This window comes from Carya illinoinensis, chromosome 3 (genome assembly GCF_018687715.1).
Source record: "Carya illinoinensis cultivar Pawnee chromosome 3, C.illinoinensisPawnee_v1, whole genome shotgun sequence".
In the NCBI taxonomy this organism is placed as follows: domain Eukaryota; kingdom Viridiplantae; phylum Streptophyta; class Magnoliopsida; order Fagales; family Juglandaceae; genus Carya; species Carya illinoinensis.
Genome location: NC_056754.1, coordinates 44,759,901 through 44,785,401, shown reverse-complemented (window position 1 = coordinate 44,785,401; position 25,501 = coordinate 44,759,901). Strand labels below are relative to the sequence as shown.

General features: G+C 37.5%; 2 protein-coding genes across 4 annotated transcripts; both read left to right on the top strand.

Moving 5' to 3' along the window:
• The first annotated feature begins 797 nt into the window (after window positions 1-797).
• Window positions 798-15,461, top strand: LOC122304359 (zinc finger CCCH domain-containing protein 64). Of its 3 annotated transcripts, XR_006240983.1 has the most exons (16): window positions 798-971; window positions 1,087-1,360; window positions 1,912-2,041; window positions 2,167-2,286; window positions 2,496-2,613; window positions 3,115-3,560; window positions 3,803-4,088; window positions 4,312-4,405; window positions 4,786-4,931; window positions 9,634-9,875; window positions 9,952-10,034; window positions 10,460-11,973; window positions 12,538-12,656; window positions 14,642-15,088; window positions 15,181-15,279; window positions 15,363-15,461. XR_006240983.1 is itself a non-coding variant. In XM_043116588.1 (10 exons), exons 1-10 carry the CDS (start codon window positions 897-899, stop codon window positions 9,760-9,762), a joined length of 1,818 nt encoding a protein of 605 aa, XP_042972522.1. In that variant the 5' UTR covers window positions 798-896; the 3' UTR covers window positions 9,763-9,950. The 3 variants fall into 3 exon arrangements, 1 of the variants encoding a protein (XP_042972522.1); XR_006240984.1 differs by lacking the exons at window positions 10,460-11,973; window positions 12,538-12,656; window positions 14,642-15,088; window positions 15,181-15,279; window positions 15,363-15,461 and having other exon boundaries at window positions 9,952-10,262; XM_043116588.1 differs by lacking the exons at window positions 9,952-10,034; window positions 10,460-11,973; window positions 12,538-12,656; ... (1 more) ...; window positions 15,181-15,279; window positions 15,363-15,461 and having other exon boundaries at window positions 9,634-9,950.
• LOC122304358 (receptor-like serine/threonine-protein kinase ALE2) lies at window positions 12,538-23,626 on the top strand. The gene is made up of 18 exons (XM_043116586.1): window positions 12,538-12,656; window positions 14,642-14,767; window positions 14,849-15,088; window positions 15,178-15,279; window positions 15,363-15,470; window positions 15,554-15,775; window positions 15,851-15,991; window positions 16,262-16,351; window positions 18,640-18,768; window positions 18,855-19,079; window positions 19,181-19,252; window positions 19,339-19,440; window positions 19,574-19,678; window positions 19,793-20,164; window positions 20,414-20,701; window positions 21,321-21,710; window positions 21,818-22,061; window positions 22,617-23,626. The coding sequence occupies exons 1-18, from the start codon at window positions 12,575-12,577 to the stop codon at window positions 23,302-23,304; spliced, it is 3,726 nt and encodes a 1,241-aa protein (XP_042972520.1). The 5' UTR covers window positions 12,538-12,574; the 3' UTR covers window positions 23,305-23,626.
• Window positions 23,627-25,501: the final 1,875 nt, after the last annotated feature.

Here is a 25,501-nt window from a genome sequence, read left to right as displayed (position 1 = left end):
TCTATACATCATACTATCATCTCACTTTTATCTCATTATATAATATGTGTTGAAAGATAAAAGTAAAATAAGAATGCAGTTTATAGCATTATTCAAAAAAATCCATAATTAAACATCCAAGGAGTAATTGGCTAATGGTGAGATCACATGAACAATTTTAACATTTAACCAATAAATGAATGAATCGCATCCCATAAAATGATACTTGATGTAAGTCCAACTTTTTCTAGAGAATCAAGAAGAAATATATTAGCAAAATGTAGGAAAAGATTCATGAAAGGTGTCCCGAGTTGTGGGGGATAAATGAGTTGATTGGAAGTGACTAGTGAGTTGCATAGTTTTGGATTAGAGAGATCGGCATTGCTACTCATCAACTGCACACATCACATTTGATATTTAAAAAAAAAAAATATTTTTGGGTTTATTTTTCTTAAACTAATTAAATTATTCTAATCATTATTCATATACTAAAAATTTGGTAAAAAAAATGTTGTATGTGTGGTGTGTGAATTTATATGTAGAATTTTTCTAGAGGGATATATATATATATATATATATTTATATACAAGTTTCACATGCATAAATTTTGTATAAGTTCTTTATAAAAAGTTTTTTTTTTTAATTTTTAAAATAGAATTTTTTATTAAAAAAAAGTCTGAAAATGTTACTTTTTCTCATAGAACCCACATTTTTACAAAAATAAATTTATACAAAATTTATATATATTTAAAACTTTTACCCAACATTACTCGCATTATTACATCATGATGTTGGGCTGATGACTCGGTTTAGCCCACAAGCTCTCATTCATCTTCAGGCGCAAGCGCCTCTTCGACGGAGAAAAAAAAAAAAAGAGGAGAAGAGAAGGCACACCGCACACTCGACAAGATACACGCATGTCTACTCCAAGAATTCTGCTCTGTGGCGACGTTCTTGGCCGCCTCAACCAGCTCTTCAAGCGTGTCTCATCGGTATCTTTCTAACTCACTGGGCATATAGGAGTGCATGTGTATCCCTAGGTTTTTTTCTTTTTCTTTTTATTTTGCTTCCTATTTTCTCTCATTGCACTGAGTTCACTCATCTTAGGTCAACAAATCGGCGGGCCCTTTCGATGCGCTGCTTTGCGTGGGACAGTTCTTTCCAGACTCGCCGGACCGGCTGGACGAGCTCATGGACTACATCGAAGGCCGGTCCCAAGTGCCTCTACCCACCTACTTCATCGGTGACTTCGGTGTCGGCGCGGCTAAGCCCCTATTAGCGGCTTCCAAGGACTTGGCTAACCGAGGGTTCAAGATGGACGGCCTTAAGCTTTGCGAGAATCTGTTCTGGTTGAAAGGCAGTGGCAAGTTTACTCTCCATGGTACGCTTCCTATTTTGCTATTGTATGGTTGAGTTTTCTTTTCTTTTCTTTTTATTTGAAGAATTTAGTTTGCTAATTTCATTGAGCTACGTAGTTGTAGTTGTAGTTGTAATTGTGAACTTATCAAATTAATCCATATTTTAGCTTTATTGAGGTTACAAATTCAATTTTATACTGCTTGCTCATTTAGCAACGAAAAAGTATTTTTTTTTCCATTAAAGTATTCTTAGTGACCAAAAGAATATTAGATTGACGTAAGTTAGATGGAAAAACGTTATGATATAAAAAATTAATTCGTTCCCGTTGGAAATGGGTTGTCGCTGCATTGGTCAGTTGCACTAGTTCCATTGATAACGCCATTGAGGATAGGAATGAAAAGCTAAAAACCCATGTATTTTTTACAATCTCATCATGTTGAGATTCTCATTTGAACATCTGGCTGACTTCCAAATCACATGGTCTTTTTCTAGGAAAAATGTTGATACGGTTTTTGTTTAATTATTTATGAATTTAATCACTGTATTCAACTGATTTCTATGGCTCATTTATAGGTTTATCTGTGGCATATTTATCTGGTAAGCGTTTGTCAGATGGTCAACAGTTTGGAACGTTTACTCAGGATGATGTGGACGTGTTGCGAGCTATAGCTGAGGAACCTGGAATAGTAGACTTGTTCCTAACATATCCTTGGTCTGCTATGAATGAGAACTTTTCTGTAGTTCATTGTTTTATATGTAATGCTGAATTCTACTTGCTGGGTTTCTACTGGGTGGTCTATTTGGTTGACTTCTTTAATTAGTTACCACTAATGAATGGCCAAGCGGAGTTACAAATAGAGCAGCCACATCTGATCTTCCCCATGGATTCTCAGATTCATTTGGTGGCGAGTCAATCATCGCAGAACTAGTAGCAGAGATAAAACCACGGTATGCAATACTTGGGGATTCCTGCATGGATCGTTTTCCATAAATGTAGAACAAAACTTGGTTGTTATCTCTTTGGAATGTGTATCCTAGCATGTTTTATGTTCCCTCAACAGTTTTCTGACCCTTTTAGAATATATGATAACCTTTTACTCTGTATTGAAGAAAGTTTAAATGTTGGTTTTGCAATTGAAGTCTCTCTTCTGTGATAGCTATCACATTGCTGGTACTAAAGGCATATTCTATGCTCGTGAACCTTACTCTAACGTGGATGCTGTGCATGTGACCCGCTTCTTGGGTCTTGCTTCTGTTGGGAATAAAGATAAACAGGTCTGTTTTTCTCATTGTAATTTTTGGAAGCATTCATTAAATTTTTTTCTGTAATTTAATGGTTTTAAAATGTTCTGAGTTGTTAATTTGACCTTTTCAACATTAAAGCTTAATTAAATACTAGTTACTGTTTATTAATGCTGGAAATTTCAGGTAAGTCTTTTTCTTTTCTTTTCTTTTGGTTAAAAGAGATTGCTATGGGATTGTCTATGATATCACAGGAAGCACGATTTGCTTCAGTGATGGCCCAGATACAGCTAACCACTTGACTACTGGCATAGGCTAGTTTTTAAAATCACTTGCATTTATACCTAATTTTTGAGTTTTACTTACTGCACTTTAAAAAAAAAATTGCTTCAACTCATAATATCTTGGGATTGTTTTATGCATATGATGTTCTCTCTTACAAGAAATATCCTTTACTGGCCTTTTCCTGACTTTCTGCATTTAGATATAAGTTTTAGGCATTGCTTAACTATTGGTCTGGAACTTGCTCCACAGAAATTTATTCATGCGATTTCTCCAACTCCAGCCTCTACCATGTCAGCCGTTGAGCTTAGCATGAAGTCCTCAAACACTACATTGTCTCCATATGCATATTCAGAGCATTCAATTCAAGCCAATGAAGCCCCAAAAAGGCCTAGTGATAGTGTTTATGACTTGCAATACTGGAGATATGATGTCTCTCAAAAACGGCAGAAATCTGGAGCTGGAGACAGCGAGAAGCTATGTTTTAAATTTATATCTTCTGGGTCTTGTTCACGAGGGGAAAAATGCAACTTTCAACATGATAGTGCTGCAAGGGAACAATATCTGAGAGGTGTTTGTTTTGATTTTATTAACAAAGGGAAATGTGAAAGGGGTCCAAATTGCAACTTCAAGCACAGTTTGCAGGATGAAGGTGATTCTCATAGGAAACAAGGATCTGAAAATGCTAGCGCTAACAGGTTGGTGTCGTATTGATGTAATAATTACATATCTTAGTCTTTTGTTTTGTGAAGATGTTTGGATCATTATTTGTACATAGTGAAAACTGACTGGCTTCTTGTTTTTAAGATAGATAAATATCTTATTGTGTCATATACATGTACACATGCACTTTTGATGACCCCCAATATTTAGTTTTATAATTCATTCTTATAACATGATCTAGTCTTGTATGCTCACTTTGATTTCAATGGAGTTGCAGGTCAAAGGAGTGCTGGTTTTGTTTGTCAAGTCCCAATATAGAGTCACATTTAATCGTCAGCATAGGAGAGCATTCCTATTGTGCACTGGCCAAAGGTCCCCTTGTTCAAGACCATGTTCTAATAATACCTATCGAGCATTTGCCTAATACCATTTTGCTACCCCCAGAATGCGAAAGTGAGGTTCATAGATTCCAGAATAGTCTCAATAAGTATTATAAGCTTCGAGGGAAATCAGTTGTTTTCTTTGAGTGGGTTTCGAAACGTAGTACTCATGCTAATCTTCAGGTAAAGAAATCTCTTTTACAAGTCTTTTTATTAGATGCATATTGTGTTAAGACTTGGGAATTGCTGACAATCACCCACTGATTCCCCCCATGTTTGCATTTAAGAAAAGGTGCTCTTGTTCTGTCCATTCCTCAGCCTGAAGAATAAGAACTTTGTATTGTATTTTTTTTTTTTCGTATCTCATCATGGGAATATTACTCATTCCATATGAAACTTTGTGTAGGCTATTCCTATTCCATCATCCAGGGTGACTGCTGTTCAAGACATATTTAACTTAGCTGCTGAAAAGTTGGGCTTTAAATTTGTGGCCTTGAAAAGTAAGTTTCATGCTCAAGTGTGTAGTTGAAGTTTGTTACATCAAATTGCTTATGAAGACTGCCCTGGTTCATTTAAATCACCCATATGTCAGAGTTTTCTGCCACAACCTTGTTTGCCCACCCTGTGCCCCAATGCATTGTTTAATGATGATGCAGCTGTTTATGTATCCACATTTTGTGTGTATATAACAAAAATACATGACAACCGTCAAATTTTGAGTTCTCATTCCCTCCCCCACCCAAAAAAGGAATTGAATTTCTTTCATGTCCCGGTGCCTCTAGTACCTATGCATATTGATTTTTCCTCAAAACTTCTGTTGACTGCACCTTGGCCCTAATGTCTTCCACTGTATCTTAATTCTGTTATTCCCTTGATTCAGGGGATGAAAATTCCAGTGGAAGAAAATTGTTGAGGACGCAGTTCGATAAGGATTTTAGCTTCTTCTATGTTGAACTCCCTGATGGCAAAATATTGTCACATTTGGTTGACGAAAAAGATAGATTTCCTGCTCAATTTGGACGCGAGGTAAGCTACCTAGTATCAGTTTTGTTTATTGGTCTGAAATATACATAATTTTTCTTCTATATTCCTCAAAATGTGGGATCAATGAACTCATGCAGTATGTACAATAAGTAGGCATGCCCTAGTTTGTTTGCAATATCACCTAGATGTGTGTGGTGCTAGCAGCCAGTGGAAGCTAGATAAACTTCAGCCACCATTGTTTGACATTTTGGCTAATAAATTTCTTTATTTACATTATATGTAATTTTGGTGAATTGTCTACTCACATCATAATGGTGCTTGAGACATACAGTAACTAGAGACAAATCGGCTGTCTATATTTTTATAACAGTTGGGTTTTGTGTTACTTTCTTCATTCTCTAGAACAACTGTCAAGTTTTGTGTTGCTTTCTTCGTTCTCTAGTGATACTACAGCCAAAGACAATCTTTTAATAAGCAAGTCAGATTTATTTTGATTTATAGATGCATCGAGGAAATAATATACATATCAAATGATTCAATTCAATTTTTGCAAGTAGTCACAAAAATTGGGAGGAGAGAGAAGGGGAGGGTAGGAATATAGTTGATTTATCTTGTAATCATTAAGTTTTGTTGTGGTGTGGCTATTACTTGATTCTTTTTTCCTTTGGTCAAATAAGGAAGTGGGTCCTAGCAAGATTTTATTTTCAGGAAGTAATTACTAGCATAAATACTGCTTGATCTTCAGAGTTTATTTTCTAATTTTGATTGGCACTGGGTGTCCGAAAACAAAGTCTTGACTAATCTCCGGAGTGCACATGCCCTTAGCAAGGAGTTTCCCACAAATGCACCTCAGGTAATTCAAGGGAAAATTCCCAAGTCCAATGGCCTCTAGAAACTATTTACACCCAAGGGTTCGAACCTTAGATCTAGAGGGAGCATACCGCTGAGGCCAAGGCTCTTACCACTTGAGCCAACCTCTAGGGGTTAGAATTATAATATGATATTTAATTACCTCTGATATATTTAAGTGGGATAAGATTTGCACTCCTCTTTCATTGGGTGGTTTGGGGATTAAAAAGCTCAAAGCCTTCAATGAGGCACTTTTAGGGAAATGGCTATGGAGGTATCATCAAGAAGGGGATGCTGTTTGGAGGCTTGTTATCGATGCCAAATATGGTTGTACTTGGGGTGGTTGGTGCTCCAAAGAAGCAAGAGGGGCATTGGTGTGGGAGTGTGGAAATTCATTTGAAATGGATGGGAGGAGTTATACAGTAATTTCAGATTTGAGGTGGGTAGAGGAAACTGGATCAATTTTTTTTTTTTTTTTTTTTATAGATAAAAGAGATTTTATTCAAAGTAAATAGGCATAGCCCAAGTACACTGGAAGTATACAAGAGAATACACCTAAGTACAATCTAAAGCAAAAACATTACTAAGAAAAAGCATTACAAATGTTGATATCCCTCACAAGATTATTCACCCAAAAATTAAAAGTGTTGAAGAAAAAGTCCCTAAATTCCGTCCTTGTGCGTTCACGATCTTCGAAACACCTCCCATTTCTCTCAAGCCATAAACACCAGAATAAGCATAGGGGAATCATTCTCCACTCCTCTGAACTTCCTCCACTTCCAGCTGCACCTTGCCAGCAAGCCAAAAATTCCACCACATGAAAAGGCATCACCCAATCGATGCCTACCTTTACAAATAACTCATTCCACAAAGCTGTCGCCATTTAGCAATGAAGAAACAAATGGTTAACAGATTCACCATCATTTTTACACATGGTGCACCAGTCCATCACATAAAAGCCCCTTTTCCTCAAATTATCGGTAGTTAAAACTTTCTCAAGCGACACCAACCAGCAAAAAAATGCAACTTTACTGGGCACTCTAGCTTTCCAAATACATTTCCATGGAAATGTTATATTACGATGACTATTTTTTTTTTTATTGATAAGTTATATTTCCATGACTAATTAACACCTTATAATAGGATTTCACAGAAAATCTGCTCTTAGTATCATGAGTCCACTGTAACATATCATCCCTGGTCTGATCAATCTTAGACTCATAAAGTATTGCATAGAAATCAGCAGCCTTCCCAGTCCTGTAAGTCTCTAGTGAATTCCACATCCCAATTTAACATGTTATTAGAAAACAAGAAAGAATCCGCCACAGCAGCCCCTTTACATTTAGCGATCCTGAAAAGGCTAGGAAATGCTAATTTAAGAGCTAAATCACCACAACAAACATCATGCCAAAAAGAATATTGGATCCAGTCCCCACTTTGAAATTAGTGTTTCTGATAAAGTCCCCCCATCCCATTCGAATGGACTTCCATAGACCCACCCCAAACACCCCTTTTATTTCATTAGTACACCAATTCCCCCACATCCTTCCATATTTAGCATCAACAATCTGTTTCCACAATGCCTTGTTCTCATTGCTATACCTCCAAAGCCACTTCCTGAGAAGAGCTTTATTAAAAAGCTTCAAATTCCGCACACCCAAACCTCCACAAGTTACCGGAGTACAAACCTTTTTCCAATTCACCAAGTGAAATTTTCTTTCCTCCCCAATACCATCCCATAAGAAATTTCTAAAAATCCTCTCAATTATTTTTACCACCCCCACTGGAATAGGAAAAAGAAAGAGGAAATAATTAGGTAAATTAGACAAGGTTCTTTTAATTAATGTAACTCTACCCCCTTTAGATAAATAGATCCTTTTTCCAACCAGCTAATCTCCTCTCGATCTTCTCAATCACCCCATCCCAAATAGACACAGATTTTTGGGGAGCCCCCAAAGGTAATCCAAGGTATTTCATAGGTAAAGAAGATACTTTACAGCCCGGATCAGTTTTTAGCATGACTTGTGGTGTGGGGATGAGGCCCTAAAGAATGTTTTCCCCTCTCTTTTCAGAATTGCTTTGAATAAAGCTGTCTCCGTGGCTGATTACGTGGATAATTCCACTGGATTTATTCAGTGGTCAGTAAGCTTTATTAGAGATGTCCAAGATTGGGAAGTGGAGGATGGACTGCTTAGGAATCAGCTTGGTGATAAGAAATTCTCGGTTAGATCATTATACTAGACATTGGTGTCACATTCTTCCACTTTTTTTTTTTCCTTGGAAAAATATTTGGAGATGTAAGGTGCCTCTTAAGGTGGCTTTCTTTGGGTGGTTGGCTTCTCATGGGAAAATTCTTATAATTGATAAGTTAAGAAAATGTGGTATCGTTGTAATGGATTGGTGCTTTATGTGCAAAAAATGGGGCAAATTGGCGGATCATCTTCTTCTTCATTGTGATGTATCAAAGGCTTTGTGGGATGAGGTATTTGCTAAGGTGGGAATTGCCTGGGTGATGCCCAAGAGGGTGGTGAACCTCCTTGCATGTTGGAGAAGGCTTCTAGGAAATCATCAGATAGCAACCATTTGGAAGATGGTTCCTCTGTCTTATGTGGTGTATTTGGAATGAGAGGAACGGGCGCTGTTTTGCGAATAGAGAACGATCAATGGAAGGGACTAGAGCTTTCTTTTTTCATACTTTGTTGCTTTGGGCTTTGATTATTGTTTTGGATGGGAATAGTCTTAGTGACTTTTGTAATGTTTTTCAGGGTTAGCTTGTAATTAGGTCTCTCTATGTACACTTCCTGTGTATTTGGGTTATGCATAGTTACGTTTATTAATAAATTTCTTACTTATCAAAAAAAATATATATGACAAAATCAGCTACCTGTGATATATTTTTTACCTATGATCTTCAGAAATCACCTTAGTTTCTAGGATTTCCAGAAATTGATGCTGGCGCTCAAGTCTCTCTTCCTTGATGCCCTTTTTTATTGGATTTTGGCCCAAAATGGTGGTTTATATATATAAATATGTATATTTCTACTTTTCAAGATTTTTAGCACTTTTCCTTTTGTTAGCTAGGTTGACCTCTTGTATACTTCCGATTGGCTGGCGTAACACTTTCTTTCATCTCATTAAAATTTACTTATATGCGTGAAAAAAAAAAAAATTATAAGATGATATATGACAGCATCTTGTAATCAGATGGGGACACCTGTGTCAGGTTTCTTACTCTTCACAAGCTGCAGGGTTATTCCCCGCATTTTTTAATATGAGTAATTTTAGACTTTCTTACCTGTGTTGGTTGAGTGGTCTTAATGAGTAATATGCTGTTTGCATTCAAGATAATGAAGTACAATACTTCGCAACTTATCTGTTTATTATAAAATGTTAAGAGTGGAGAGCTCGTGCAGATCAATATAACACATTTTATCAGAATTTCTTTGGTTTAAGTGCAAAGGGCCCTTCCATTCCCCATTCTCATCTCAACCTCAAGTAATGATGTATCTAATTGGCCAAAGCAAGGGTTATCATTTTCAAATAGGAGTGGTGAAAGCCTTGGTCCAAGGTTAGCCCAAGTGGTGAAGGCCTAGGTCATAGGGTCTCAATCCTTTCAAGGTCCAAGGTTCAACACCTCATTGGTGCAAATAATTATTTGGGGCTCCTGGTGAAAAACCAGCGATTTAACTAGTTCTATGTAGGGAAACTTATGAGAGTGCGGTGCACAGAACAACGGTTTACTCTGCAGGGGTGAGTCCAAAGGGCCCTGCCATAGAGAGTTTTCTCAACCAAAAAAAAAAAAAAAGAGTTGAATGTACGAATGCATCTATTCTCATAGGTGATAGAACTGTCTTCGAAATCCTCATGAAATGTTAATGGGTATGATGTGTTGCAGGTTTTGGCAGGTTTGCTGAACATGGCAGATAGGGCCGATTGGAGGAATTGTGCACATAGCAAAGAAGAGGAAACAAAGATGGCAGAAGATTTCAAGAGGGGATTTCAAGAATTTGATCCAAATAAGTGATTTCCCAGTAACAGAAGCCAGAACTGAGACAGAATCCATTGTATTGTAATTGCCATTTACCTCTAAGATTCTTTCTAAGTTTGTGGCAGATGTTATCTGCCTGCCTTAAAAAGGTACTTGTTTACTTCATTATTTTACATCAACAGAGCACTTAGGTCGATAGATAACGTTGATTTCTCATTTGAACAGTGCGAAGGGGGTTTTTGTGCCTACACGGAAGAACACACCTGCGTAAACGCACACTGCCCCTTGCAATCAAGTGGTGTCAAGAGGTATCCTCAACATTGATTTTGTTTTAAGCTGAAGAGAGGATGAGAGAAGTCGATGCACTAATGTCTAAAATGTGGGGAATGTTGTCATATCGGCTTTTAGTTTTCAAATTTGGAGTTCAGATGTCTGCTGCATGTTTACAAATACCACATACATGTAGCCTTATCCCATCTTCTGATGTTCTTCCGACTGCTGTAACTTACAACTCGGAAATAGCAATTATTTCTGCATCTATGTTTTAACCTCTATAAACTATTACCTCATCCTTCCGAATCAGTTACGGAGGCATATTGACTTTGAGATTTTTAAAAGGGGTTCAGAAGTTTCACAAAAAAATATGATTATTTTTGGGGCTAAATAAATAGTGAAATTGTGATCAGATGTTGTTTTCTTTGTTGTAATGATTTCAATCTTTGACACTATCCAGATTTGACTTAGATGACCGAAATTATTGCACCAAGGTTTCTGCTTTGTCCGGCGGGGCTCCACCAGAAAGATGTCCCAATGTTCACACCTGCAGGGTCATGGGAATCATTATGATACCTATCTCATGATAGGTTCCTTGAGGGTTAGGTTTGGTGGGAGCTCAGACCCAAAAGAAACGAGATTTAGAAAAAAGAAAAAAGAAAAAGAAAAAGGAATTGGTTTGGTAGGAACCAACCTATCAAGCTATGGGGAAGATTCATCCAAAGGACGTCTCTTTTCAGCCTTAACAAAGGCATTTAAAAAATAAAAAATAAAAAGGAATAGTAAGAAGAAGGAAGCCATATGATGGAGCCGAAGTGCCAATTATTTGCATATTTGCGCGTGGCTTGACAGAAGGGGTTGCAAACTTTGTTGGGATGGTCCCTTGCCTCGTTAATTAAGGTTTTTTCTCTTTCTCGGGCAGGCGGGTAGATCAGTGGCCTTTGCCCTTGGTTGTTGGTTCTCTATTACAGTAAAAACTACATGTGAAAAGCTTTAATATTTTCATCAGCTAATGACCAAGATAATGCGTGTTAGAATACTACCCAAAATGATAACTCACTTAAATTTTTTTGCCTGATGATAAAAGGGATAAAATTGGAAGGGGAGAAATGTGGCTGCACGAAATATCCTTCAGTCTATTCTAGAGGACTCTCTTGTCTCATATCTCACGTGCTCACCGATAACCAACTTTTTTTTTTCAATTTGTGGGGCTGCCCATGTGAGACAAGTATAAGATTCTAACTCCTCAATCCAATGGTCCACCATAAATCTCCATAGGAGGTTTTAATTTTTTTCTTTTTTTTTAATCTTAATTTTGTGGTTTGTCCATGTCCACGTGATGTTTCTTCATTGTCGGATTTGATTAGATGACAAAAGAAAGACATTCACGGATGGGCTTTGCTGTAATATCCTTTAAAAAAAAAAAAAAAATCATGGTGTTACTTTTACTTGTACTCAGTTTTCCTATTAAGTGATGAGCCCCCAAAGAGTTATTTTGCCGAGAAAATAAATCATTGTAGGAGTTAGATACATGAATGGCCTTAGCTAGTGCGCCTCGCTTTGTAATCCAACATCTTTTATCGTTTTTTATGAGTGGCTAATAACAGCTCTGTTCTTTTTGGAGCAATTGAGTAAAAAAATACAATGTTCCGTGTGGGAGTAGAGAATCGAGATGGCTGATGCTGATTGCTAAACCATACTATCCATATATGTTAGAAGATGCTTACCATGAGATGTTATTTTTTTATTTCTTAAGAAGTTTTTTTTTTAAAAAAAAAAAAAAAAAAAAAAATTGAATTCAAGAAGTTGAAATACCTAAATCATGAAAGATCAGAAGGTGATGGGTCGGAGTCCAGGTTTTTGACATATGCCATGACACATCTTCATCGTCGCTATCTTCAGAATGGCCAACCGAAACAACTGAAAACCAGCAAGTAAAATGGGACAAGCAATTCCCACTAAACAAAATCAAAGGTTTCAACTTTTTCAACCCCCGAAGTTAAATGTTGATTCAATTCCATTAACGCCCACTTAAGTGTTAACTCCAATTTTCCCAATAAAATATTGACCAGAATCTCTCTCTCTCTCTCTCTCTCTCTCTCTCTCTCTCCCTAGCCCACCCAACTACATTTTCTCTCTCTTAAAAGTGTGTCTGTTACATAGCTCTGTGACCCTGTGAGTGGTTGTATTTCATAGGCCTTTCTTTTGTAGCCTGTTTTGGGTCGGCAGGAATCGTGTTCACCAACATATGTCACTGACAGTGGGAACGGTTCTATCATACATGGAAACCTCAAAGCTCTGCAAATTCCAGAGCTTGAGTTTTGAGAATACGATTGCTTGGATTTCTTTCACCAAACCCATATCCATGTTTTTCTATAGGCTGAATACTTATTGCTTGGCTCTCACTATTTGTGGGTCTTCTTTAAATTAACACCCTTTTTGTTCTTGCTTCAAGCTATCGACTCCTTCGTTAGTAATTTATTCATTTTTTTATTATTGTATTTCGGTTTTATTTTATTCTTCTTCATCATCGACAAGGTTGGATTAGAGGTTTTGATAGCTGGTGTTCTATCCGATGGGGATGGGGATGCCAGCCATTCTCCAGCTGCTGAAACTCTGTGTCATTGGCTGTGCTTTGGTTGTGCAAGGATCTACAGGTAAAGTTTTCATTTTCGAAGCTTTTTACTTTATTTTTGGGCTTCAAAGATTTTCAGTCGTTACTAGTATGATACGACCCATCTGATCAAGTCATCAAATTAAATGTGGATTTGATTAATCTTGTGCTTAAGTAGCATTTAGTGACTACGGTTGATGAAGTTTCTTGTTTCCAGTTTAGTTTATATGATCAATGATGCGTAGAGTCTGAACGTGTAGCTCAATTCTGTACTCAAATAATGTTTTAGTTGATTGATGGAGAGTATAATAGATTGAGATCAACTGTTCTGGCCACCAGCGTCTTCATCGATCTGTACAGTTTATAATCTTGTAGAAATATTTACCATATTTCTCTCACTTTAGTTTTATAGCTAGAGTTTACACCTAGCAGGTTCAAGCTGAAGTTTCCCAGGGAATACCAATAGCTAATATTGTACTAACCTGTTTTTTGAAATCCCGCATAATGCCATCAAGTACTGTTAAATTAGCAACAGTTTGTCTTAGCCAGGCTTCACCGGGGAATGCTTTTCTGTTGAAGCTTTATCTTAGGAAATGCCTTCCATCTAGGATCTGCTTATTAAAACTCAAGCTTATGTCTCAGATCTCATTGATATCTTTGGCATGGTGATGACCAGTGGGATAACATCTTCATAAGAATTGCTTGTCTACTGGCTAAATTACCCAGTCCTCTTCCTTTGGTTATTTCATGAGTGACAAATTTCTGATGAACCCTGATTCTCATACTGAATGGAGGCATAAGAATTCTCTCGTAATTTATTCTTTCTAGATACCACATAGTTTTATATATATATATATATAGGAAAATAACTTATCATTGATAAAAGAATTACAGACACTTAACAAGTCAAATAGTTTGAGAAATGAAGTCTGGAAAACAATTCCACCACATAGTTATGCTTTCGACTTTCCAAGCATATCGGGCAAGCTTGTGAGCAACCACATTTCCATCTCTATAGACATGTTGAACTAGACATTCACCAAACGACTTTTGGAGTTGCCTTATTTCACTCACTAGGATATCCAACATAGCTGCAGATTTGGTATCATCTTGGAGTGCACGTACAGCCAACAAGCAGTCACTTTCAATTATTAGTTTCTATATACCCATTGTTGCACAAAGCTGTAAACCTCTCAAGATAGCTAGTAATTCATTGGCTTCTGGGTTAATCACTTCGTTCTCCACTTTACTAGCTGCCATAACCAGTTCACCCTTTTCATCCCTGAGAACAACCCCCACTCCAGCCCTGTGAAGGTCACCAAACATTGTTCCATTGACGTTTAGCTTCAAGAACTCTGGTGGTGGAGGTTTCCAGCAGTAAAACCCTTTAGTCTTGGCTTTAGGCACTTGTTTGAGTTCTGTTAACCTCCTTTGTAAAGATAGAGCATTTGCAATCACCTGCCTGGGTTCAAAACATTCTTGATCATGTACCATCTTGTTTCTTCTCCACCAAACAGGCTATAGAGAAAAGCAAAGACAAGTCCCCTGCACTTGCTTCTGCTTTCACCTTTAATGCTACCTCCATTACAGTTAGATCTCTTTCCATATTTGCCATAAAAGGCACAGAGTTGATCCAGCAAGCTCTAATTGTATGACAGAAAAACAGAACATGAGGAAGATCTTCTAACCTTTGTTTGCAGAAACGTCAAGTCCCTTCAGTAGTCACTTGTCTCCTCTACAGGTTATATACCACATAGTTGATCACCACTTAATCTTGTATTTAAAATTCCTGCAACTGTAAATAAAAGTGAAAGAGCAACCTTTCCCTGAATGTTACTGAAGACTTCATAAACCGAGTCCACATGTCATCCTTCTAGTTGACACTTCTGAAACTAGCCACAGAGATTGAATTAGGAAATTTACATTCATCATTAGTGAATACTGTAAAAGATTTAATAGTATGTCAAGTTATTCATGGCTTGTTGAGTTACCTAACAATAACAATAGCCTTTAATTATCTTCTTTCAGACTCCAATATATCCCCATCTCCAGCAACTTTTTCTTCTTCGCCTCCAATAGAAGGAACACCCGGTCCTGATCATCCTAGAAAGTCGTGGAGAAGCAGTGCGCCAAGCTCATTGTTGCAGCCGAATGGTAATTATTCTAACCCTGGCACTATAGAATGTTAATTGATCATGAGGCCATCTACATAAGCTGCTAGTTTGGAAAAAACAGGGTCAGATTCTCATCACCCTCAACTTGTATTACCACCTCCTACATCGGCCCCAGTGCCCCAAATGATCCAATGGCTTGTACCATCCTTGCCAACAAATACTCCAACTGTATCACCATCATATAGGACAGCTCCCCCACCTTTGAATGTCCTAGGACATGTACCATCCATGCCACCTAGTGCTCCTCAGGGGAAGATACCAGTTAATAAGACTCCTGTTGCAATGCCAGTTGCTGCTCCAGGTAGATAATCTGTTAGGGTTCTGTTATGTTCAGTGCCCAGTTGAAATAAGTTCTAAGTTCGCTGCTTTTGTTTTAACATACTGCTCTAGTAGCAACTCCTACACAGAATCTTTCTCATAATTCACCAAGTGCTTCTCAAAGGAAGGCACCAGTTAATAAGATTCCTGCCTCATTGCCAGTCACTGCTCCAGGTAGATAGTGTACCAGGATTTTGTTGCACCGAGTTATCAGTTTAAATAGGTTCTAAATTGGCTTCTTTTGATGTAACATACAGCTCCAGTAGCAGCTCCTTCGCAGAATTTGCCTCAGCATGCGCCAAGTGGTCCTGAAAAGAAGACACCAGTTACTAAGGCTCCTATCTCAAAACCAATCACTGCTTCAGGTAGATAGTGTATTAGGATTTTGTTGCACTGAGTTACCGGTTTGAATAGGTTCTAAATTGGCTGCTATTGTTGTAACGTACAGTTCCAGTAGCATCTCCTTCACAGAATTTGCCAAGTGCTCCTCCAAGAGAGGCTCCAGTTGATAAGAGTCCTTCACAGAATTTGCCAAGTGCTCCTCCAAGGGAGGCTCCAGTTGATAAGGGTCCTTCACAGAATTTGCCAAGTGCTCCTCCAAGGGAGGCTCCAGCTCCAAGGGAGGCTCCAGTTGATAAGAGTCCTGTCTCAATTCCAGTCACAGCTCCAGGTAGGTACTAGGGTTTAGTTGCACCGGGTTACCAGTTGAATAGGTTCTAAATTAGCTTTTCATTGTAATCTACAGTTCCTGTTGCAACTCCTTCAACAAATTTGCCCCGAAATTCACCAATTGGCCTGCCAAGTATGCCAGGAACACTGTCACCAAGCTCTCATAAAAGAAATGCAGCGGATAATATGGCTCCCATTCCAGAGCCAGTTGCCCCGGGTATGTGACTAGTGTTTTCATGCCATGAATAGGTGTCCAGCCAAAATGTTTTCAACTGGCCCTTTTTTATTGCATTTAGTATCCACTGCATCACCACCATTGGGATGATATTCTTCTGCAGTCCACCCAAGTGTCCCAGAAATATCACCATTTCCATTACCTGGTGCAGCTTATCACATTCATTTTTTAGAACTTAAAGTTTCTACCAAATTATCGAGGTGAACAATTAAATCAAACTTATCATTTCTTATTTGTGTCATAATCATGCAGCACCAGCTATCTCAACAAGTAGCAAATTGCCAGAAAATTCACCAACCATCCATCCAGTTATGCCTGGCAAATCCCCATCCATATTACCAGGTGCAACTTAAGAGTAATGAAAAAAAAAAAGAAGTGTAATCATTTTTTCAAGTTTTAAGTTTTGGGAACTTTTATTATCTTTCTTGTGCCAATAGTAAATTTAATCATATATTAAAATGAAAAATAAATAATATATAATTAAGTTTAATAATTTTCACTCAAAGTTAGTAGAGTACTTTACTTTTTTCCAACACATGTATTTATTGCTTTCTCAAATAATGCTTTTAGATTCATAAAAGTTTATTGAATTTTAGTTAAAGAGTTTATAAGATATTGCTCTTGATGGCCAAGGTCAATCTGGCACAACATATAAAGTGCTTCTAGTCCCTCTCTCCACTCAAGAAAAGTTTATAAGGTTTTCCATCATTGAAATAAAAACAAAGACAAGTAAAGGGAGAGGAGTCAAGGCGATCAAACAAATTTATAAAATCAAGGTGCTAACAATGACATTTAAAAGTTTTATTTAGTGTATAATAGTTCAAGTCATGCTGACTTATTTACATGAATTAATTTTCATTTAATAAATTTAGTTATTCTTGCTGCAATAGTTTAATTAATATTACCTATCAAAACAGATTATTTTAATTAATATTCGAGCACGTACCTTCTTGTATAAGCCCAAACTCTTTTTCAATAAAAGGGACCCAATGCTTGAAATATATTACTGAAGCATTTGATAATGTGGAACCATGGTTTAAACTAAGGAACATTAGTCTGATACCGTGTCAGGTTACTAACTTTTCCTGAAGGTCGAGCTGATGGACAAACTGATGGGAAGTGGTGAATTTAGTCATTCAAATTAATATTCTAAAATGTTCCTTTGCTAAATTGCTTCAAAATCTTTTACCCTTCAAATAAAGGACTCATTTCATAGTTTTCCCCTCTTTTTTTGTGCTTTTTGGGAATTTATATATTCATAAGAAGAGATACATGTAATTTTATGTCCTTAGGATGCAGTGATCCTCCTACACACCAGTTTCACATTAGGAATATGAAAAACAAAATAGAGTAGGCAGATAACATGACCCTGACAAGGACGTCGAGAATCTAACATAGGGCATTTGTTACACCCCAGTACTTGAGTTGCGCCTTTTGTGGTTTTTAATAGAGTAAATAATGAATTAGTAATTTTAAAACATCCTAGTTCCACATTTGGAATGTGAATGACTCTATGAGAGTGAATAGGTTATAAAGATAGTATGGGTGCTAAGTCTTTATAAGATTATATAGCAGATGTGATTAGCGGTTTTTCTGGGTCATAACATATTCCCAGTGTGTGGCTGGGGTGTTACAGATCCAAGAAAGTTGACAATTTACCTTCCCTTTATTATCTTAAGCTGATATGTAGTCCAATATATGGTTATTAGTAATAAGGAAATCACAAAATATGCATGTGTGTATACAGACATACATATATCTTGAGCTGATATATAGTCCAACACTCTTGGGATAAGACTTTGATAGTTGAGTTACTTATTAAAAAAAAAAAAAAAAGACTTTGATAGTTGAGTTGTGTACATGACCTTAAAGAAATGTCAGAGGTTTCATAAGGTAAAAACCACATGTAAACAAAGCCATACGCCTGATTTTTTCACAACTTAATTTTGTTTTGCTCTTCACAACAGTTACTTTCAAAAACTGTTTTCTGGACTCTTGGAATCCCGTTTTCTGTCAACCTATCCTCCTCTTATTTTATATTCTTATGTTAGTAGAAATTCATTTTGTTTTGGCCCAAATATGCATTTAAGTAGCTTATATGATTGCTAGAGCAATATGGGTCAACATTTTCAGACGATTAGAGCTGGCCTGGGTTATGCCTGCGACAGTGGCTGAACTTCTGGCCTGCTGGTCGAACCTTGGCAGTATTCCACAAATCTGAGCTGTGTGGAAAATGATTCCTATTTGTATTTTTTGGTGCATTTGGCAGGAACGAAATGACCGTACATTTGAAGATAGGGAGCGTTCTATGGAGGAGATTAGATTGCTTTTTGTTAGAACTTTAATTTCTTGGGCCAGATCTGTAGATTTTAATGGCCTCGATATTCATGACTTTCTTATTCCTATTTCTTCTGTCTAAATAGGTGTTGCCTCTTGTATACTCCCTGTGTACCTGGGCTATGCCTATTCTGATTAATACATTATAATCATTTACCTATCAAAAAAAAAAAACCAATTACCGATAAAAAAAAGTAGCTTATACAATTGTTTTCCAATGGTTTGTTCTCATGTTTGCTAAAGCTCCCCACATGCTGATCAGTATTGTGTTTGCTTGGACCCATTAATTGCAGACCCTGATGCCTCACCTGCATCAACTCCTCCTCAAAGCATTGGTTGGCAGAGGGATAGAATTCCTGCGGCTGCACCCCCACATGAATTACCTACGCCAGCACCCATTGTGGACCATTCCTCAGCTCAAAGTATGCAGAAAACTACATATTTCAGTTAGGTGGTAAACTAATTTATGTTCATCGGGTTGTAAAACTTCTGTTAATATTATTTGTAGGTCCTTCCCCCACTGTAGCTCCTTCCACACACACAGATATGAGGCATAATAATGCTCCCGCACCATCTCTTTTATCTCCTAAAGTTCCATCACATAAAGGGCATCATTCTCCCGCACCTTCGCCTTCAACTTCAATTTATAAGCATCATCATACAAGGAACAAAAACAGCAGCCCTGCTCCTGCATCATTATATCCGGTTTCTCCTCCCACTTCAAAACAGCAAGGTCTGATATTTTACCAGGAAATCTATTCTATATTTTATGTTTATTCTTTTACATCAAGGACATCACCTATTATCACCTATTACTTCTCGTTATATATGCAGGTCCAGGGATCTCTCCAGCATTAGTTCCAATAGCTGAACAAGCACACTATGCCCCCCCTCCCTCAAAGCCAGGTATGGCAGTGGTGAATACTTTTGTGAATTTTTCCAACTAGAGACTCAGAAATTGTTTTAACTTTCAACCAACTGACACATGACAGCCTCTTCAGTTCCCCAATCCCAATATCCCTTTCCTTCACCAATGAGCAATGTTTCACCGGCTCCTTCTCTGCCTCCAAAGGCCACATCTGGTCATACGAAAGGTAAGGAAAAATCAAGATTCTTCATTATTTGTTAATTATTTGAGTATATTAATTGAAGCTCTCGTTCCAATTTTTGTCAAATTAGTTGCTTACCTGTTTGATTTACCTGATTGATTATGTTTGCAACCATAAGTGCCCTTTCTTCCTCCTAATGTTTCTCCTGGGTCTTCGGCGAAGAGTCCGAAGATGCCACTCCTGCCTCCACTTCAAGCATTCCCACCTCCACCTCCTAATCTTGGTAAGCAATCACTTTATCTTATACCCTTGAGGATTACTAGTGTCTCTCCACCTTTTCTGTTCCAATAATGTAATTTTTTTGACTAAATAACACAAATCTTCTTCATTTTTGTAGATTGTTCAACAACTATTTGCACTGAACCCTATACAAATACTCCTCCTGATGCACCCTGTGCCTGTGTCTTGCCCATGCAAGTTGGATTGCGCCTTAGTGTTGCTTTGTATACCTTCTTCCCTTTGGTCTCAGAGCTGGCTAAAGAAATTGCTACTGGGGTTTTTATGAAACAAAGTCAAGTTCGCATTATTGGAGCAAATGCTGCTAGTCAGCAACCAGAGAAGACTATCGTTCTTATCGACTTGGTGCCCCTGGGGGATAAATTTGATAACCCCACAGCGTTGTTGACTTTTCAGAGATTTTGGCATAAACAAGTTGTTATAAAAGCTTCCTACTTTGGTGACTATGAAGTGCTGTATGTACGATACCCTGGTATATAGTAACACACTCTAATATTTTTTTAGAAGTGCTAGGTCTACAAAGAAAATTACAAAAAGAGAGCTTACAAACTAAGGTGTCTTGATGTGGTATGGTGGATTATAAACTTTTTTTTTTTTTATTGCAAGATAGATCTGGCATACCAACTCAATTTGTCAAGCAATCTTTTGTAATTATCTTTGTGGATCAAACATTTCTCATTATATTCATCTAGGAATTTATATAGAACTTCTGAAATTTTAGGTCTACCCCAATCTCCACCTTCACCTACGGGCATTACCATAATAGATGGTGGTCCGTACCCTGGTATTGACAATAACGCAAGGGCAAATAAACCCCTTGGGGTTGATGTGCGGAAAAATCGGCATAAAGATGGGCTCAGTGGTGGGATAATCATTGTTATTGCTCTCTCAGCTGCTGTTGCAGTAGTCTTATGCTTTGCTGTTACTTGGGTATTGCTCTTCAAACATAGAAACCATGTTCCAGTGTCGACTCCACAGGCTATGCCACCTTCCCTCATCAAACCATCAGGTAATCCCAATTATTAATATTATAAAACTGGATTTCTACTTTAGTACTTTCAATAGGTTGTTGAGCTTTTACACAAATATAACATGTAGAAGCTAGACTTATGAAGCCTTAAGATATGGCATACAAGTTCTTCTCATATCTAAAACACAGAAGTGATCATTTGGTTAAATTGTAATCTCTTAATTAGAGGAATCATACTCAAAATTGGTTTCACCCAGAAGTATGCTATGTTTGGTTACATCTTTTTTCAAAAAGTTTATACTTTTATTCAACTCCAATCCAAACATTTTTTAAACACCAAAAAAATTTTCTATTGCTCAAAAAAGTTAATTTAATAACTTGCCTAGGTTTCAATGAAAAAAAGTATAAAAAACTTTCACAAAAACCAAAATAAAAACACCTGTCACAAAAATTTTTTCCAAACAACATTTGAAATACACTTACCCACTTTCACAAACCTCAATTCACCACATGTCCCAACAAATATCCAATTTTTTTTTCCTACCCACTTTCACAAAACACATCAAAATTGTTGTCAAAAACACTCAAAACTTTCTCAAAGTTTTCACTAACCAAACATACATGCCCATTCAATGTAACAAGAGAACATATTTCGCAGGGCGTGCTGGCTCTTTGACCGGAAGTGGGCCCAGTTCTGTGTCATTGTCATTTGGATCTAGCATTGCACCTTATACTGGATCTGCTAAGACTTTCAGTATGAGTGACATAGAGAAAGCCACTGACAATTTAGATGCTTCAAGAATACTTGGGGAAGGTGGCTTTGGACGTGTTTATAGTGGTGTTCTTGAAGATGGGACCAAAGTGGCTGTCAAAGTTTTAAAGAGAGCAGATCAGCAGGGTGGTCGGGAGTTCTTAGCTGAAGTTGAGATGCTTAGCCGCCTTCATCATCGCAACTTGGTCAAGTTGATTGGTATATGTACCGAGGAGCGGACCCGCTGCTTGGTATATGAACTCATTCCAAATGGCAGTGTGGAATCTCACTTGCACGGTATTTATTTTGCTCTTTGTAGATTTTGGAGTTGGTTGTTCACTATTTGTAATAGTTAAACTCTTAGTGAAAAATATTGATATTTTTGTCACTTTCCTTGGTGGCAGGAATTGACAAGGAAACTGCTCCACTTAATTGGGCTTCCCGTTTGAAGATAGCACTTGGAGCCGCTCGTGGTCTAGCCTATCTGCATGAGGATTCTAGCCCTCGTGTCATACACAGGGACTTCAAGTCCAGCAATATCTTGTTGGAACATGATTTTACGCCAAAAGTGTCTGACTTTGGTTTGGCTCGAACTGCCTTGGATGGGGAAAACAAGCATATATCAACACGTGTCATGGGAACATTTGGGTATAATCATTTTCTTTGTTGTATCAATTTCCTCAATCCAATCTATGTATATAGATAGAAACTATACATCTGTGAGTGGAGTACATAGAGACTAGTATCTTCCAGATATACACACATAGGAGCTGGCTATCAACATATGATTTAGAATATTATTTATGTTGCGGGTTCATGGTGAGTGATTAATGAGAGTCTGTTTCTGTGTCTGTACTTGGTTGTCTTTGAGAGGAAGTATAGGCTTTACTTCCCAGCAATTTAGTGAGATTTTATTATATAGGCTTTACTTCCCAGCAATGTAGTGAGATTTTATTAACCTAATCTTAAAATGGTAGCTTAATCTGTTGTTAAAGTAGAAATCACGGGGCCTAAATCAATTTCTTAAACTATCCCACTTGCCACTAGCACCACTCCACTAGGTTGGTTATTTTTTCTGTTTAAAGCAATTCCATATACATAGCAGTAGTTAGTAGTTGTCTAAAATGTTTTTAGATGCCCCCACTAGTTTGCTTTATTGCCTTCTTTAATTTTGATGAAACTGTTATCCTCATATCTTTCCAGGTATGTGGCTCCAGAGTATGCAATGACTGGGCATCTTCTTGTGAAAAGTGACGTTTACAGCTATGGAGTTGTCCTTCTTGAGCTTTTGTCTGGGAGAAAGCCAGTAGATATGTCACAACCACCTGGCCAAGAGAATTTAGTTGCATGGGCCCGCCCACTTCTCACTAGCAAAGAAGGGCTGGAGACAATTATAGATACATCTCTAGGATCCGATGTGTCTTTCGATAGTATTGCCAAAGTAGCAGCCATTGCTTCCATGTGTGTACAACCAGAGGTATCACACCGTCCGTTTATGGGTGAGGTGGTTCAGGCGTTAAAACTAGTATGTAATGAGTGTGATGATGCAAGAGCAGGTTCAAAAAGCTCAAGCCATGACGATTTGTCAATTGACATGGACACTGGTGTCGGTACTGGCTCAGGACACTTACCAGATCCTTTGCTAAGCCAATACTCAGTTCCAAACTTCAATTCCGGAATTGATACTGAGAGGGGACTGTCAGTATCAGAGTTATTTTCATCAGCAAGATTTGGGAGGCAGGAATCTGGTTCGTTTAGAAGGTACTCTAGTTCAGGTCCTTTGAGAACGGGAAGGGGCGGGCACTTCTGGGAGAAAATCAGGAGATTGTCTGGGGGCAGTGTGAGCGAACATGGTGGGGCTACATTCAGGTTATGGCCAGGTTCACATTGATGTGATAATTCTCTTAAAGGGTTGTCACTCTGCAACTTTTGGAACTCAGATTTTATTTTAAAGCACATCCAGGAGTTTGATACCTCATTCAGAAGACAAGAATGGCTTGCTAGGGCTTGGAACTGGGATGTAAGTAAGTTATGAATGAACATTCTGTACTTCTTTTTGGCCATAAAAATGAACTTCTGGATGCAATTGCTTTTCTGGGAGGGTGTAAATATATAATTGAGATTGGAGGTAATAAGTTTTTTCAAATGGTGATGGGTGTTAGTCTTGGACAGTGAGTCCATCCTGAGCATCCTCACAGTTGCATTAGCAATAATTCTGGATCGAGTCTGCTACGGCATTGTTAAATTGATCCACTGATGTGTATTTGAAGAGAGAGAGAGAGAGAGAGAGAGAGAGAGAGAGAGAGAAGAGGAGGGGGGGGGGGGGGGGGGGGGGGGGGGGGGGGGGATAGAAAGGTTGCTCTATGAAGTGTATAGAACATTTTTGTCTCGAGAAAATCATCCGTTCCCCACTTCCAATGCTGTGAAATATTGTGCTTCGGATGTTACTTTTGGTAGGATATACATACACAAACATAGATACATCCTTGTGTGTGATATAAACACAATACATACATGAATACATACGTACATACTCATATAAACACACAAAAATATTGATATTAAAGTTGAAAGTTAAATAAAATATTATTAGAATAATATTATTATTTTAGAATTTAAAAAAATTAAATTATTTATTATATTTTGTACGTGAATTTGAAAAAATTATAATAATAAAATGAGATAGATAAACATTTTCCCATTCAAATCGGGCCAAAATTCCACAACCAGTTTATATTTCAAAAACTTGCCTCACAGTCAAAACTAAAAGTTTATGAGAAATCCTACAAACCGGTCGGGCTTATTTTACTGAAATAATAGCCCACTAATAATATAGTGACACATAGGCATTTTACCACAATAATTTTGTGGATGCACTGCATCAGATTGGAAATCACATTCCTGATTCCCATTTCAGCCCCTCCTCTGCTTTTTCTCTCACAGACTTTGCACGAAATCCCCTTCTCGCAGCTTGGCACAGCTTCATCTCGAGTTGACCCTCTCACGACAGTCACCCACTCCATCTCCAAAAACCTCTCTCTGTCTTGTGAACTAAAATTTGAAGGCTGCAATCTCAGTTTTTTCATACCCATAAAAACAACAGTCATCGATTACCCTTTTACATGCAAATTACTAGAAGAAAAAAAAGGTGGAAAGAAAGTAGAAAGAGGAAAAGAAACCTTAGAGAAAAGAGGAGAGTCATCGATTTGCTGCATATGCTTTGAAATAAAAATTATTATGAGCATATGAATTTGAACTGTACTCCAACTTCCTTCAGTAAGTTTGGTTTTTCTTTCGAGATTAAATGCTTTCTAGTTTTGGATTATGATATAAGCTCGCGTCCGAAGTGGGAGAATGGGATTCAGACTCGAATATGGGGCTTTCAACTTCAATATGAATAAGTGAATGTAGATTTGGGTTTCAACGAGTAGAGCAGGTAGATCTGGAAGTAGATTTGGGTGATGGTCTACGGATCATTCTCTCAATGCACAGGGGGCTCCTTTGTTGGTGTGGGGGTGGGGAGAGGAGGGAAGATGAGATTCTGTGTGGTGAAGTCTATTGAGATTATTGTGTATTTACTGATGTGGCAAAACGTGAAAGGAGAGCTGTTATTCTTCAATTAATAGCCGGACCGTTCGAAAGCGCTTCTCAGAGTTTATATGCTGTGACGGTGGTCCAAGACTTTAATCAGAAGGGAAATCCATTCTACAGTATGGTGGTTTGACAACTTTAGATCATTTGCGACTACCAAGGCATTATTCATTGGGACAAAAAAAATCTCAACATTGTTTAAAGGATCATGCTAACTTACCGATCGGCGTACCACTACTTATAAATTTTTTTGTTCTTTCTTTTGATTTTCTTTTAAATATTTTTTAAAATTCTTAATTATTAAGAAAAAAATTAAAAAAAAATACAATTTTACTAATAATTACTTTCTTAACAATTAAGTAAAAAAATAAATTAAAAAAAATTAACATGTATGAACAGTAAATTTGAAAAAAATCCACTCGCATTTTCTTTATTTAAAACAGAAATGGCCTCTCTTTCTTTGGAATCAAAAAGCTCTCGTTGTAGCTTCGCCTTTG